The sequence below is a fragment of the Martes martes genome (assembly GCF_963455335.1).
Source record: "Martes martes genome assembly, chromosome: 2".
NCBI lineage: Eukaryota > Metazoa > Chordata > Mammalia > Carnivora > Mustelidae > Martes > Martes martes.
The window spans coordinates 158,785,824-158,802,838 of record NC_137889.1 but is presented as its reverse complement, the minus strand read 5'-3'; the positions used below and the strand labels follow the sequence as shown (position 1 = coordinate 158,802,838).

The 17,015-nt window shown below is 47.1% G+C and overlaps 1 protein-coding gene across 1 annotated transcript in view; it reads left to right on the top strand.

Moving 5' to 3' along the window:
* Positions 1 to 7,159: 7,159 nt before the first annotated feature.
* LGI2 (leucine rich repeat LGI family member 2) overlaps positions 7,160 to 17,015 on the top strand; it is a 30,176-nt gene continuing 20,320 nt past the window's right edge. Inside the window, exons 1-4 of the mRNA XM_080797162.1 lie at positions 7,160 to 7,627; positions 9,519 to 9,590; positions 11,338 to 11,409; positions 13,453 to 13,524. Coding sequence (XP_080653288.1) covers positions 7,431 to 7,627; positions 9,519 to 9,590; positions 11,338 to 11,409; positions 13,453 to 13,524 — 413 coding nt within the window. The 5' untranslated portion in view covers positions 7,160 to 7,430. The remainder of the gene's footprint in view (positions 7,628 to 9,518; positions 9,591 to 11,337; positions 11,410 to 13,452; positions 13,525 to 17,015) is intronic.

The window sequence follows — 17,015 nt, the reverse complement described above, 5'->3', positions numbered from 1 at the left end:
GCTAGACCATAGTTTCCATGGCTGTCATTGTATTTCCAGAGCCTAGCACAGAGCCTGGCCCATGGGAGGCACAGAGTAAATATTCCCTGAACAATTAAACCAGTCTTTCCAGCTTTTGGATAAATGCGTGGATTCTGTTTCTTGGGGGCTATGGAGAGAAAGTATTGGGGAAGAACCAAGACATTTCTAAGGTACTAGCAGGCTTTCTTGACATAGAAACGTCTTATTTCTTGGGGTACATTTTAAGCTTCCTGAAGAGGATCTATTTATACCTGTAGCCATATCTGTAGCCACAGATATGGTCCTCAGTGAACAGATAGAGACCAAGGAGCGAAATGCTTAATTAACAAACTTGTACTACTTAGAAGAATTTTCACATTCTTCAACTGATTCCATGATTCAAGCCACCCAGGGTGATGTCCCCTGTCCTTTCCTGTTTACAGAGAGGAAATCACAGCTCTCAAAGGTGACCAGATAAGGTCTCTTTGGTGATAAATGATGAAGCTGGGATTCTAAACAGGCCCTCCAACGACACATTCCATGATGCCTCCCACTGCCTCCCTGCTTCTTAGCACCGGATTCTGAAGAGTGTGAGAAAGGAGGCATGGGGAGGGCTCTGAAGACAAGTTCTGGACACTTTTCCTTGGAACCGCTCTTCCTGGAAGACATGGGTGGGGTGAAGAGGAGGCCCATAGCTAGGCCTGTGGATACCGGGGGAAGCCTTAGCCCATTTTCTCAGTTCCGGACTCTGTCTGAAATTTCCCCCTTGGTGTTTAGCCTATGCCTCCGAGCTACACTCAAACACAAAGGTCCCTGGGATTGACAGCCCAATGAATAAACAGCCATTGAGATGAAATGTGGATGCATTTCAGGTACTTCCATCAGAACACATTTTGATGTGGGCTAGGCCAGTTGAGCAGAGAGGTAGGAGACCACAGATTAACTCAGATACTATGGAATGGGAAAATTATAAGCCCCAAATATCTTTAATTTAGTCTTGACTAAAATTAAGTTGAGATGAGAGGCCACAGGCTTCAATAGCAGGAATCTGGAAAGGATATATCCTTTCCCTGAGAGTACGAAGCATTGAATTAACCATTGTTAATGGATAACAGAAGAGCTTAGAGGATATTTACAGATCCATTATTAAACATTTTAGTTAAATCTGTACTCATTTGGTAACTCGTCCTCTTAAAGTAGAATTTCTGTCTAGTCTGTTTGTTAAGAAGAGCAAAGAGATTTCCTGTAAAATTATCATACTGACTTATACACTTGAGATCATGAAAGTTTGTTACACAAAAAACTGTCCTTGTCTTAGGGGATAGACTTCATGTACAGATCCACTGTCTGTGACTCACAGATGTACTTCTAATCAGCTCAACAAAACTCATAGATGGACTCACGCTCCTGGAACTAGAAATGGAGTTTCAGGCAGTTTGTCTTGTAAATGTAAACAAAGAGATATATTAGTCAGTGTTCTCTAGAGAAACAGGACCAATAATATACATACGAGAAGATTTATTATAGAAATTGGCTGACACAGTTTTGGAGGCTGAGAAGTCCCATGATCTGCTGTCTGCAAGCCAGAGACCCAGGAAAACTGTAATTCAGCTTTGTCTGAAGGCCCAAGAATTGCGGGTGGGGATGGGGAGTAGGAGAGGGACACCAGCACACAGGGGTAAGTCCCGATTTGAGTCCACAAGCCTGAGAAACAAGACAGCCAATTTCCCAATTCATCCCTCCTCCTCCTTCTGTTGTATCCAGGCCATCAGTGGATGAAGCCCACAAGCATTGGTGAGGGTGATCTTTACTCATTCAACCAGTTCACATCCTTCGGACAGACATCCTTGGACATCCTTTGTCCATCCTTTGGACAGACACACCCAGAAATATTTTACCAATTATCTGCCATTTCATGGCCCAGTCAAGTTAGCACAAAAAGTTAGCCCTTACAAGTGACTCTTGTCAAATAAAGTGACTTGTAAAATAAATTTACTCTAACTCATTAACTTTGTATAAAAAAAGGCATAACATTGCATAATAAGTAGAAGAAAACAGATGATGAAGATGAGAACATATAGTAATGAGGGAGAAAACGAAGACAGAGTAGAGAGAATCAACAGAGGCATAACTTGATTCCTGGAGAAAACGAAAAAAAAAAAAAACAGACAAAACTCTGGCAGTATTGAGCAAGAAGAAAAATGACCCAAACGATGCAAAAATTAAAAATTTTCCTTGCAAAGGGAAAGAAAAAGGACATCACAAAGTTGGGGAATGAGAGCAAAGAGCATTGAAGGACACACCTAGGGAAATGGAGATTTACCTGCTTCCTGGTTTTATCCTAGCTTGACAGCATGAGGCCTGATGTCTGATGGGCTAGTTAAGATTGGTTGCAACAGAGCAAAACCCATACTGTGACTAATGAAGCAAGTAAGGGAATTTACGGTTCTACCTCATTGCAGAGTTGAACGGGGTAGTTTGACAGGAGGCCCAAACAAAGCCATAGAAATCTCTCGCCCAAGTGGATGTCTTTCTCAGGATAGGCAGGTTCTCAGGTTCAGTTCTTAGGCTTGTGACCACAATTCCTGGGCAAGTGGGAAAGCGAGGCTCCTTCCTGATGTTTCAAGCAAAAACCCTGACAAGGGATTTTTGTTAGCCCTGATTGCTCCAGCTGTAATGTGTTCACTAAGCCAGTCAGTGAAGCTGGAAGGATGGAATGTTCTGGAAAGCTCTAGTCCTGACATTTGCAACAGGAGATGGAAGTATTTATCAAATAAGTCACATGGATTGAATGTTGAGAAGGAGTCATTTCCTCCAAAGCAAAATCATGACCTACTGTCAGAAGAAGGAGCAATTGGTGCTGGGTGAGAAACATCCCACACTGGTGTTGGGGCAGAGGTGGCAAGGGTCACCAGACACCACGGGCAGGGTCTTGAGGGCCTTTCCTCTTATTTAGGAAGTTGAATGAGAAATCCACAGGCAGCCCTTCAAGAACATGACAGAATTCAAGAGGCCAGTTGGGGCAAATTTGGAATGAATTCCAGACTTGTAACACCTACTGAGTTTATGAAAAGAGGAAATGGCGAAAGGCAGAAACGGCATCCACATTTGACCAGCAGCCAACCACAAGAGTGGTATATTGGGGTGATGTGGTCAAAGAGGGATTGGCACACTCTTTGATTAAAAAAAAAAAAGATGGATGAGACTTTTTAAAATTTTTACTCCAGGGAATCCAATTTGTAGCCATTCAAACCAAGTGCTTTTGAGGTTTGGATGAATAATTTTTCTTCCTTTGCTGACAGCAAGCCTCCGAGCCAGAAATGTTTGACATTAGGGAAGCCTTTCCAAAGCTTAGGGTTCTGGGGAAGACCAGCTGGGGGTGGGGGTAGGGTTTGGTTGGAAATAGGGGAGGAGGATTAGAAGCATGATGAGGTCTCTGAGATTCTTACAAGATTTACAGTTCGGCTTAGGATTTGAAGATCATTTTGAGTCTAAAAATAGATCCCCAAACAGCAATATTCTTAGATTCACACCCTCTGTAAGATTTCTCGTGCTCCTTGCTGATTGTACCTGAGAGATATTTTTCTCTTGAATGTCAGTATGTGCAAAATGTCATTCATCCACTCCCTCATCCAATCAACCAATTTTATGTTGGATGCTTGCTGAGATGGAATCAATGTTTCATCCAGGGTATGAAGATTTCCCATCCCCGCTCCCCCTTCATTTCCTTGCTATCCCCACTGGTCAGTGAGCTGCCAATTTAGCCAAACGTGGGTATCCGCTGGACGTTTCAGAGTCAACATCTCCAATACTAAACTGCTGGTATCACTCTCCCAGCCAAGCTCTCTTCTTGGCTTTCTCATCTCAAGAAATGGTGCCTTCCATCCACCACTGGCTCAAGCTAGAACCTGGGAGGCATTCTTGACATTTCTTCGACTCTATGCCTAAATCCAGCCCAGCATGTAGGGGGCTCTCAATCAACATTGACCAAAGGAACTGACAGGTGGTTGAATGAGAAGGGGAATGAATGAACAATGCCTTGAGCTGCCTACACCTGCCATTCCAACCCCCGCAGGAATCTCTCATGTCAGGAAGCCACAGCTTGAGTAAGTGTACATCTGAACAAGGATTTTTACATTTTGAAAAACTCTTGCTATTTCCTGGAAACAGACTGTGTCTCTCTGATTGTCTGTTAGGTTTTTTTTGTTTTGTTTTGTTTTTTTAACTGCTGAAGATCTTGGAACCAAACCAAAGTAATCTGCATTTCCATTTTTATATCTTAATTTATAAACTGCACCTTATAATTTACAAGCTTTCATTTGGTGTCTCTAACAGAGCCGAAACAAATTCTTACCGTGCCAGCTCTGCTACCCTACCCGAGTCTTCTCTCTGCACTCTTCCTCTCAGGAACTTTCTAGTTTTTCAGGTTAGGGAAAGGAAGGACAATAATAATGATGATATGTCACATTTACTTAAGAAAGAGAGAAGGTCTGATTACCACCACCACCACCACCCCATTTTACAAATGAAAAGATAGAAAGATAGAAAGATAGAAAAGGCTTGCTTAGGATAGTGAAGTCAGGTCCAGAATCTTAATTTCCAGAATTCCTCATGCCAAGGGTCTTTCCAGGACACTAGGCGAGGGTCTCTCCACCTCAGTACCAGTAATATTTTGGTCTGGATCATTCTTTGCTGTGCATTATGGGATGTTTACTAGTATCTCTGGCCTCGACGCATTAGCTACCAGTGGCACCCTCCCCACTGTGACAACCCAGAATGGCCAAGTGTCACTACTGACTGAGAACCACAGTGCCAGACCGTGTCCTTGTCCCTGATTAAAATGGAGGCACAAAAGTCAGGAAAATTCCTCTCCTTTTAAAGCCCCTCTTGGCCTCTGTCTCTCACCTCCAGACCCAGGGTTTTGCTGAGAACTGCACTGCTCCCACAAGATCACAGAGATTCCTGAACAAACATCCAGTCCCTCCTGTGCGGAATTGGGTGCTGCGCATTCTTGGTCACCATTCACTCCCAAAGGTAGATACCAGCTCCCTTTTTACAGGTGAGGAAATTGAGGCTTAGAGAGGCTATCACTTGCCCACAGTTACACCCCATGCAGGGCAAGTTGGTGATAGAGGGTTTACCTTCTCGACCCTTCCACCTCGCTCCACTCTACAGGACTGAGAACCCAAGTTTCTTCTCCTGGGAGAGCAGGAAGACCCTGTGCTAGGAAAGCCTCATCCCTCCTCTCCATAAAGCAGTAGCCCATCCCTCCCAAGCCTGGTGTCTTTCAGATGTGCAGGACAAACATCCGTGATGGTGGGTCCATGTGCCTGTTGCCTTTCTGAGAGTCTGTGTCCTCAGCTCCCAGCACTGGACGCTGCTGAGGAAAGTCTCCATCCAAGGTCTGCCAATATGGCAGTGAGGGCCTGACACAGCAGAGGAGACACCTTCTGGCTGTGTCCTGTGGAGCTTGGCCACGAGAAGACTGTCTCGGAGCTCCGTTTTCCCATCTTTTAAATGGGAAGACCCCCTTCCTGGAGTACATGTCACAGTGAGATGGTGATGAATGGAAACTGATGGACAGGGATGCTGGTGCTGGAGAAACAATGCCCTCCAATGAACGTCCAACTCCCTCTGTGAAGCTGCCCATAACAAACCCGCTCTCAGCTCCCAAACTTCTCCTGGTCAGCCTGGAACCCCCAGGCATCGTGTGGAGTGACTTCTTTAGGGCTCTTTGCCCTGCTGGACTTCAAGCTCCTTGGGGATCCCAAGGGCTGGTCCTCTTGTCTCCTCCCACAGTGGCCAGCCCAGTTTGCGCTCAAAATATTTGTGAGGGATTGATAATTGATGATTCCAATAGTAATAACCTTTTCCATTAGGTACCGCCTTTTCTGGGTATCTCTCTCTCTCTCTTTTTAAAGATTTTGTTTCTTTATTTGATTTTAAAGAACAGGGAAGGGTAGAGGACGAGGGAGAGAGAGAATCTTAAGCAGGCTCTATGCTCCACACTGAGCCGGATGCAGGGCTGGATCTCACCCGCCTGAGACAAGGACCTGGGGCAAAACCCAGAGTCCCAAGCTCAGTCCACTAAGCCACCCAGGTACCCCTCCGGGTACATCTTAACATACAAAATGATTTTCCTTGGCTAGTAGCCCGTATGGTGCCCTTGATTCTTTAGCCCCAGCAGTTTGGGCTCTTCGCCATTATTTTTGGTTCTGCTTTGGCCATTTTCTTTGCTTTCCTGGGGTCACACCACCTTGTGGTAAGATTCAAGCTCAGTGTATCAAACGTGCTGAGTGGAAAGAGGGGCTCCGTAGGGTCCCAGTCCCCATCCTGCTCTGATCCCCATCCCTGCCCAGCCATTCAATCCTCCACCTCCGGTCAGCCACTGTGCCTTGGTTTCCACATCAGTGAATTGGGGAGATGAACAGGACCTGCCTCAAAAAGTTAGCAGAAGACGAAATGCACGGCGCCTCGGATGTATGGGCCCGTCAATCTCCAGTAATCCTTTCACTGGGGTCGGTGCGCTGCCCCTGAGCCCGCTGAGCGATGGAAAACTTTCCCAGCCTCTCTTGCTCTGTAGCAAGCCAGAGGCCGGCCCCGGAGCAGCAGGCAGGGGCGTGCACTGCTGCAGCCGCTCTTAGATCCTGCGTTCCTCCAGCTGGGAAAGGTGGCTGCCTTCAGTCACCCCCGGGTGCTGCGGGAACCCGCGCCAGATCCCGCCGAACTCAAGGGCAAAAATTCACTTCATTTCGTCTCTAAAAATTAGTGAAGGCTGCTCAAAATTCTGTACTCTTCAAAGCACCCAGCCATCAAGGACGGTCCCCCGGTGCTACTTCTTTTTTTTTTTTTTTTTTTTTGGCTTCACACTTTGTCCCAAGCTGAAAGGAGCCCAGTGTCTTCTCCCCCAAATCATTTGCAGCCCTAGGAAGGACTGCGGAGATCTGAGCCCCCCGCCGCCCAGCCAGGCCCCCGGGAGAGTGGGCGGGGGGGTGTCTCCGTCCAGGGCAGCCCCTCCCCCAAGGTCACCCAACTTCCCCCAACCCCCCCGGGTCCGCGGCTCCCAGGAGGGTCGGGAGGGTCCGGGCGGGGCGCGGCGGGGGCGGGCACCCGCCCGGCAATATTCATTGGCCAGAGCGGGCTGCGGGCACGAGTGCTGATGTCAGGCGGGCGCGAGTGCGGCGGGCGCAGCGGCGGCGGCCGCCCAGCAGCCCGGGCTCGGGTGGGGGGGCGCGAGTGGGGGTGGCGGCCAGCATGCTGCTCGGCTGCGGCTCGGCCTCCCATACCCGCGGCGCCCTCGTCCTAGCCAGCAGCGGCGGCGGCGGCGGAGCAGCGAGCGGCGGCCGCGTCTGCAGCGGCGCGGGGTCCGAGCGCGCGGCGCGGCGGCGGCGGCGGGCGCCCGGGCGGGGAGCGGGCGGCGGGGACCCGGCATGGCGCTGCGGCGGGGCGGCGGCGGGGCACTGGGGTGGCTGCTGCTGCTGCTCAGCGCCGCGTGCCTGATCCCGCCGGGCGCGCAGGTGAGGCGGCTGGCGCGCTGCCCCGCCACTTGCAGCTGTACCAAGGAGTCCATCATCTGCGTGGGCTCCTCCTGGGTGCCCAGGATCGTGCCGGGCGACATCAGCTCCCTGTGAGTGAGTGGGACCCCTCCAGTCCCCGCCCCACCCGGCGCCCGGCGCCGCTGGGGAGTTGCCTCTGGCGCTGGACCTCGCGACCCTGACCCCCCACTTCCAAGCCTCTTTTCGGCGTTTGGGTGGGGGCGCGCTGTGGGACGTGGGTGGAGTCTCGGGCCCCGGGGAGGGTAGAGGGAACCCGAGCCCCAGAGCCTGAGAACCCAGACAAGTCCCCGTGGCAGTGTTTCTTAAAGTGTGGCCTGCGGGCCACCCGCCTCAGACCCATCTAGGGGAGCTCGTGCCAATGCAGATTCCCGGGCCCGCGTTAAATGAAGCGGGGCTCTTAGGAGTGGAGCCTTGGAGTCTGCATTTGGCGTCCCAGGTGATTCTGGGGACGTATTAAAGTTTGAGAGGAGGGGTGTGTGGTAAGGGTGGTTGGGTAGGGGCGTGAATGTGCGGCCCAGCGTAAGTGGAATGAGCGTAAACAGGGGAGGGATGAGGCCTCACCGTCCCACCTCGCTCCTGGGGCGGTGGTTTACACCGTGGCCTCCTCCCGACCCGTCCACCCAGCAGGTTGGGAGGAACCCGAGTAAAGGCAGGCAGCCTCTGGAAGTGGGGGGCCACCTCCTGAGGCCTGGAAGAGGGGAGCACAGGGCTGGCAGAGCTTTGGGGCATGTGGGGCACCCAGGCCACCGGTCAAGCTCTGGAACGCAGCCTGACTTCTTGCCGGGAGTTCACAAGCTCCTCGCCCCTCTCCCCACCACACATTAGAGTGGTTGCTTTTTCAGCGCTGAAGGAATTGACAGGAAGGGTTCCACCTTACTTCTTCACGTGCTAAGAGATGCTTTCCACCTGCCCTCAAACAACCATTCAGGCCCTACAGTGGGCTCTCCTAATGGCAGTGGAAGGGGCAACGGGGCCGTAGCTTTACTGCTGGGAAATGTTTCCTGCTGAAAGAACTTCCTCCTTCCAGGGCTGGGTGCTGGGGTGATGCCCACTCAGTCAGAGACAGGGAATCCCAGGGGTGAAGTTGCTCAGGTCCCTGTACTACAAATCCCCTCCTTCCCACCCAGGGCAAGGTCCAGGAGTGAAGGGTTTCCCATTTGCACTATAAAAACTCTGGATGACCTGGCTGGCAGGAAAGGAGGGCCTTTTTTATTCCTAATGTTGCTAAGTCCTGTGACATGGAGGATTCCAGAAACTGGAATTCCCCTGGTTAAATCCTTTAGAACAGCAGCTGCTTAATTGATCTGCATGTTAACTGAAATAATTTCGAACTAATGTATGGAGGTCCTGCTGTGGCCAGAAAGGATAGTGGACCTGGTCACAAAAATAGTCAAGCAGCTTGCCCCCCGCATTGACCATTATATCTGGCAGATGGCATTGCCTCCCATCGCACATTCAAGTTCAGGTGTCTCTTGAGTTTTCCCCCAAGGCTTTCACAGTACATTTAATCAGAAGTGCTCTGAGCGTCTTTCAGAGATGTGCTCCCAAGGGGAATGCTTAATCCTACCCCGGAGTTTCCCCTGCCAACATTAATGCTGTGTCTACACAAACAGAATCATGGCCAGAGGTGAGGCAATTATCCATTTTCGACCAGGGCCTCCTGTAGTTAAGAAAAGGAAGTGAGGGGATTGATTTAAACTTGCTGAGATAATGTCTGTGGAAGAAGCTAGGCTGATGGTAAAGGTTTCTATTATTCAGACTAGTTTTCATATTGATCCAGTTCATTGGAAGAAGGCTTGACTCTTCTCATTTCTACCCCTGAGAAGCTCCTGGTTGACTATTTTAAGCCTCATCCTGCATGGAGGAGTTTGAAATACAGGTGGAGGATAATACTGGTTGCCCAGCCTGCAATCCCTTCTAAAAAAAACCCCAGGCCTTGTTTTGTTTCTGTCTTGCCTATAGGAGCCTGGTAAATGGAACATTTTCGGAAATCAAGGACCGAATGTTTTCCCATCTGCCTTCCCTGCAGCTGCTGTGAGTATGGGACGTTCTCTCTGAAAATGGGGATCCTGAAGGTGCAGTCCTGGGAGAAGCCATCTCTGCCTCTTTCGTGTCAGTCCTTCCTTACATACCCCAATAAACTCTTGGTGTTAACTGTCCTGTGGTGTCCCCACCTAACTGAGTCTCAGGCTCTTTGCTCAGTGTCCCCTCCTTCTTCTGACACACGTTTTCCTCAAGGACTTTATCATAGATCCCAACACTTGTATTTGGCAACTGGGGGATGTGATTACACTGAGCGATGGCCTGAATTTCACCTAAATGAAGTGTTTCCCAGACACCTCACTCTAAAAGAAAACCTACATTTTAAACTCTTTATGTGTCTTTGGAAATAGAAGCATTTGTAGTTGACTGAGTATATAAACGATTGGGCAGCATACTATAGGTTTATATGGAAAATTTTATTTAATCATCCCTGCAAGAGTCCTTTTATTTCCCCCTTGACAGACAAGAAGACTAAGGCGCAGAGAAGTTGAGTAACTTTTCCAAAATCCCAGCTAGAATTCTTTTTTTTTTTTAAGATTTATTTATTTATTTGAGAAAAAGAGAGAGTGCGCGCACAGACACATGAGTTGGGGGAGGGGCATAGGGAGAGGGAAAGAGAGAATGTCAAGAAGTCTCCCCACTGAGCTCGGAGCGCCTCACAGGCCTCCATGTCAGGACCCTGAGATCATGATTTGAGCCAAACAAAATCAAGGAAATCAAGAGTCAGACACTCAACCGCTCAACAAACTGGGCCACCCAGGCACCCCTCTCCCCACACTCATAGCTGCTCCGCATCTAGCCACTCTTGGCTAGTACTCCTGTCATGCCTGGTATCCCAGTTCAGTGATTGTTTGCTGAAGAAAAGAAATGTCCAAAAAGCAGTTTTCAAAAGCAAGTCAGTGATAGGCAACGCCATGAGTACATAGCTCATTCTGTTTGTCCTGTTTCTTAAATTGGAGATGAGATTAAAAATCAGCAATGCACTATAGAAAAAGATGAGGAAATAGCCATCAGGAGGTCACTTCTCCTCCTAACTAAACTTAGTGTTGATATTTTTGTTCTTGAAATGTTATGGACCTACTTATAACATGTACTTAACATTTTAAAATCTGTAATGTCTTGGTAATTGTAGTTCTATTAAAACATATTTTCCATATGCTGGAAATACAATTTTAGGTATCTCACCAAATAGACTTAAGTGGTGACTAATAGAAACCTGTGTGCTGATAAGGAGTCTTCTGAAGATTTCTTAAGCTTTTTAATTTTTCCCATAGGAACGTATAATATGGAAGAAAGGATTTTTTAATTTTTTAAATTTTTATTGTTTTGATCTCAGCTGTGTGACTTTGGTCAAGTCACTTAACTTCTCTGGGCACAAATTTCCCAGAGTTGGATTAGGTTCTTTTCCATCTCATGGTTACTTGTGCATGATAAAGCATTCACTGGCTGGTCAGTTGTGCTGAGCATTGGAATGTTTTGAGAGAACAGCTATCAGGTCTTATTTACTGAGACCCACAGGGGAGAAAGAGTGAAGCAGGGGGTGACCAGAAAATCTAGCCAAAAGGAATCCACTTGCCACTGTCCATCAGTGTCTGTGAGTTCGGGGAAAGGAGGCAGTCTTAGGCTCAGAAGAGCCCATGTTTGCCCTGGATCAGAACACAACAAAAGAAACAGAAAGGGTTTCGCTATTTTGCTTAAGGTATCCATCTCTGCGCTGAGATCTGTCCTCTCCTTTCAGATTGCTGAATTCTAACTCATTTACCGTCATCCGGGATGATGCTTTTGCTGGACTTTTCCATCTTGAATACCTGTAAGTTCAGTGCTTTGTCTCTTTGCTGAGCATCTGGTATGTCCATAGAGTCTCTGTATTGCTTGCCAAGCAGAACAGCATCTCCCAGAGATCTTAGGGGTGGAGAAAATGGAGAAAACCCCCTTCTCTTTTCAGCACTGACCTTTTATAGTTTACTTGTGTATAAACATGCTGGGACAGTAGGATGTTGGAGACAAAGCGGGTGAAAGCAAACAAAGAAGGAAAGATATTCATTCATTCTCTGCTGACATTTAATTTGGCATGTAGTAAGCACAATTGGAAATTGCATTGGATATTTTTACCTCTCATAACTAGGCATGAATTTGCTGATCAGCCAGAAATAAAGCTGAAGGATTCTGAGCGTTACTTATTTTTAAGGAAAGTCTCCCTATATGGGGATACACCTTCATGTTTTTAATTTGACTCTCCTCTATCCCATTTGCAGTATCTCCTGTGAGCTGCTGATGAGAGTCTAATTTTATTTTTTCTTCTTTAAAAGAAGAGGGTGCTTTGTTTTGTTTTGTTTTGTTTCCTTTTCAGGTGTGCAGTTTTCTTCCCTTAGCAATGAGCTTTGCCTGTGTTCTGATTTCGTTTCCTGATTTCCTTTCCGATTTGCCCCTCCCTGCCCCCTTCTTGTCCGTTTCCCCCTTAAATGCTTTCATCCTTGTCTTTTGTAACTTTGTAATAATATTAATCCCACTATCAGATGGGATTTCCTTACTTAGCCTTCAGAAGGATTTTTAAAGCCTCCTCTCTGCTTTCTTATCTGAGGTTAACAGGTAGATGTTTGAATTCTAAATGCATCCTGGGTCTAAGAAAACTCTGCTGATTTTATGTCCTTAGGACGGAGGTCCCTGAAGGAATTCTTCCTCCTGTGTACACATAATATGTATACTTTCACAACAGCCTGATATTATATGTAATATGGAAAGTGGGGTATGACTGAAATTCTAAGCCCTACTGGGTTCTATCAAAACACGGGAACAGCCGATGGTGGTAGCAAATGTAAAGCTATCAGTTTTCTCTCGTGAGCAGTTCATCTTACTGCCAAGGTTATTGAGGGGAAGTTCGCTTATCAGTCTATTCTGAATTCTATTACCGAATAGACCCCCGATTAAAAAAAAACAAAACAAAACAAAAAACAGACATCAAAAAATGTCAGCACGAGAATCAAGAACTATTTCACTAACGAGTGGCATTGTGTTGTGTTGCAAAGCCTTTCCCCTGGACTATCTCATCAAAGGCCCTCTTACATTTGCTGTCATGAGATGCCCTAAACTAAAATGTAGCTCCCTGGGGTCCTAGAGAATAGTTGGGAGTGAATTCACTTCATGTATTTCCCGTAAAGTCTTGAAGCATGGTCAGAGTTATTACTGCAAGGTCCTGTGTGCTAGCCCTGAGCCATGTTAGCACAGAGCAAGAAGTCTGGCCCATGCTCAACTTCATTATATTTCCTATTTTCTAGTGGCTTAGAGATCTTGAGAGAATCCTTGCCTTGTTATCCATTTGTTCGGAGATTAGACTGTGTAGGACATGCTGAAGTCAAGTTTGCCAGAAGCTGAGCTTAATGGAATTCTCCTTCGGCAAAAACTTGAAGGCAGAGATGTAAAACAATGGGCTCCCCCCAAGAGACAACGATATTAATGAAAGTATTAATAGCCAGGGACTGTGAAATGTAAGAAGGTTGGAGTGGGGAAGATGTCTGGAAGCATTCCAGTCTTGCAGAGGTTTAAGACTTCCTTGCCTTTGTATAGGGCTTTTTTTTTTTTCCTCCCTTTTCCCCCAAGATGTTTTTACCCGCGTTGCCAGCTCTGAATGTGAAGCCTTCCATACCACTTCTGGAAGGAGCGCCGAACATACGCTTGTGTGCACGCATTCTTGCACACAAACCCAGCTCCCACTTGGCAGCCGCTGCGGCTGACCTAACCCTCAGAGACGAATGTTTCAAATTCATGCATGCTTTCAGATTTTGTTTTGAATATCATTTTTTAGAGATACCAAGTCGAGAAAAATTCACTTGAATGCTACTGCTCTTCTCTTTAGGTTCATTGAAGGGAACAAAATAGAAACCATTTCAAGAAATGCCTTTCGTGGCCTCCGTGACCTGACTCACCTGTAAGTCCCGTGAAACATGTTGCAGGCCCTTTCATGGGTGGAATAAAGTCCACTTCCCGGTGCCTTGCTCTTTCTTGACTGCGCTGTCCATGTTGGTAACATTCTCTCAAGGAAACTACTTTCCAGGTGGCCCCAAAGTTTTCTGTGTTGGTGATGGGCAGCAGCCCAGTGTCATTACTCATGCACTTGGCTTTATGATCTTTTCGATCATCCTGATTGGCTGGTGTGGACCACGTGCCTGTATGGGCCATAAGGAACCCGCTGAGCTGCTAGGGATTGGGGGGCAGCTTAGGGAGGAGACAGGGAGGAAACCTTCACACACCTACTTCTGCTGCCTTCCCGGGCACAGGCGTGCGTGCTTCGTGAGGCTTCTTTTCTTTATCTCTCATGATACTTAGAAAATTTCCATTTTACAGATTTGGGAACTGAGGCTTCCATGACTCACTGAAGGGTGTTGAATGCGGGATCAAAATTAGGAAGAGGTGGAATAGAGACATTTCTGTGGCGGCTCTAATTTGAATGCAAATAGCTTTTTTTCTTTTATGTTGGATTAATCTGCAGCTTAAGCTAAGCTCTCTGGCTTCTTTAATAGCTTTCTGGAGGGAAAAAAAAATTAAACAAATTGATTTGAATTGGCATATCAGAATGAAGCAAGTGCACACACTTGGAAAACTTAGGAAACCGGAAAAAATTGTGACTGTGTTTAGGAAAATGCAAAAATAGTTATTGTCTTGGTAGGAGCAGTTTATTAGCCAGGAGCCGGTCCCATGTGCATGAGAGATACTTTGTGATTGAGTAAGATAACGTGTCTCATTTTGGTAATAAAAAGAAAACTGGGGGCGCCTGGGTGGCTCAGTCGTTAAGTGTCTGCCTTTGGCTCAGGTCACGATCCCAGGGTCCTGGGCTCGAGCCCCACATCAGGCTCACTGCTCAGTGGGAAGCCTGCTTCTTCCTCTTCTACTCCCCCTGCTTGTGTTCCCTCTCTTGCTATCTCTGTCAAATAAACAAATAAAATATTAAAAAAAAAAGAAGAAGAAAATTGGGAGAATCGGACAATGTTGGGTGGGGTTGGGGCAGGGGTGCTAGAAACTTCAGCAGGTGCAGCCTTGACTGCATACGTCTAAGGAGATAAACATTTCAGTCTTGATACAGCCAAAGGTGTCTGTCAGCAGGCTCAGGGAGCCCTTGATTCTGGAATCCTACCAAGCAGAAGTCCTATCGGAGTTAAATAAAGCTTGCAGACTAAGGAGATGAGGGAGGCGCGTGGGAGGGAGGTCCGAACATCTGGACTGGCACCATCGATGCCAGGAAGTATCAGCCTCTTGTTGCCATTATAGCTGCAGGTTTTCCTTCCTTTCTGGAAAAGTCTTGCTTTTTTGTTGTTGTTGTTGTTGTTGTTTTGTTTTGTTTTCAGATTGAACCCAGATACCAAATCCCCATATTCCTGTAAAGGTTAAGATAATGGATTTGGAGTCATGTAGACTTGGGTTCAAATCTCAAGGCCATCATGTATTAACATGGCTTAGGCTTTCTGAGCCACAGTTTCCTTATCCCAACGATGTGGGTGATTATACTGACCCCACAGGACTATTGTACATGGTGGGTTAATGCTTGCCTGCCATCATCTGGACCATTATCCTTGGTAAATGCTCAAGGACTCAAGGTATGGTTGGGGTTGTTACCATCATCATCAACAGCAACATCATTGCCTCCCTTCACTCATTAAGCAGTCTCTACTTTCTTCATGGACTGCTGAGGACCTTTGGCAGTGAGAGTTGCCAGACAGGGTCTGCTAAGAAGACAGCTGGGGGTGTCTGGAGAGGAACAGCTGTGGCTAGATAGATCTGGTTGCCAGAAGTCAGGAATGAGGGGCTTTGTTTTTGAGCAATAGCTCTGGGCAGATCATGAACCTGAGCAAAGACCGTGTGACTGGCTGAGTTAACCCAATTTTTATTTGACCAGTTGACTATAGGTCCTTGGTCTGAACAGAGGTGTGACTGTGCAGGTATTGTGCATGTATAATTGCATATCTTTGCACACATTTGCTCTGATGCATGGACTCTGATACATGGGTAGATATGTGTATATACTGTGTGTGTACATAACTATGTGCGTGCTTGTTATCTGTCCACACGACCCCATGTGTATGTAATGTGTGCATATGTAGAGGCATCTCCTATTCTGTGTGACATGTAGAAAGCAAGAGTCCTTTGGGTACTTTTTTTTTTTTTTGAGGTGGAGGGTACGTGCATTGTGGGATGGGGGGAGAGATAATGGGAGAGGGAGAGAGGACTCAAGCAGGCTCCATGCCCAGTGCTGAGCTCGACACAGGGCTCGATCCCATGACCCTGAGATCATAACCTGAGCTGAAATCAAGAGTCAGATGCTTAACTGACTGAGCCACCCAGGCGCCCCAGGTCCAGAGTACTTCCAATGCAATAATACACCTGTCCCAGTGTGCAGTGCCATCCTACAGTCAAGCCTACGGAACCCGCCTCTCCCCAGCTCTCCGGCCTCATTTCCTGAAATGTCTGCAGAACACTGATCTCTCTGTGGACCCCTGTGCACACCCAACTCATCCTATTACTCCCATCCCTCCCTCGCCCCAGATGTTATTTCTTCTACCCTCCACCTCCTGTAATCCGCTTTTCCTTCAAAGTCCAGTTTAAGTTCTGTCTCCCCCCGGAGCCATTCTTGATCTCCCCTCTGCCCTTCCTGTAGCCCTTGCTGTGACTCCACACCCCCAACCCCTGACCATGGCAGGGGCTGTACCCGTTGGTACTGTTTCATGATGTCAGTTTGATCCCCCTCTGGCTGCACTGAAAGTTCCCTGAGGGCAGGGCCCAGGCAGATGGTTCATTAGCGCTGCTCTTCCCCGGCATCTAGCTCAGGGCTGAAAGCCAGCAAGACATTCTTTCTGATTCCCTGGTTGATCAATGGGTTCCTTACTGAGCTGGATTTTCTTTATGTACTGTGCTTCTGGGCAAGCTAAGGGACTTTCAAAATTAACTCCTCAGGTTGGAGGTATAGATAGTAATTAAAGCATTTAATACACTATTTAAAGAACGAACCAGTCCTCCCCACTTCATCCCAGTTTATGTAAACTTCTAAGCAAAGAGAGCAAGAAGTCACTATCTGGAATTTGCTTGTATAATTATCTGGTTTTTATCTTTTAAGGCTTTTTCCAACACCTACAGGCTCACATTCTTGTTCTCAAGAAACACATATCAGGTTTCAAAGCATTGAAGAAGCAATCCCAATCGGTAACTAAAATCTAGGCCATTTGTTTTCCAGCAGTCCTATGAAGCCCAAGGGACAGGTTGCCGTTAAGTAGTTTTAGAAATGAAGTAAGTGCCATAAATTTGTAGACAAAATGAAGTGGAAAGTGAGATGTTATGCACTTAGCGTGAGTGCAGTGAATAGTCCATCTAAATAATTTGGCTTTCTGAAATCTAAATTGAACACTTGGAAAGGTTGCTAAATATACCGCT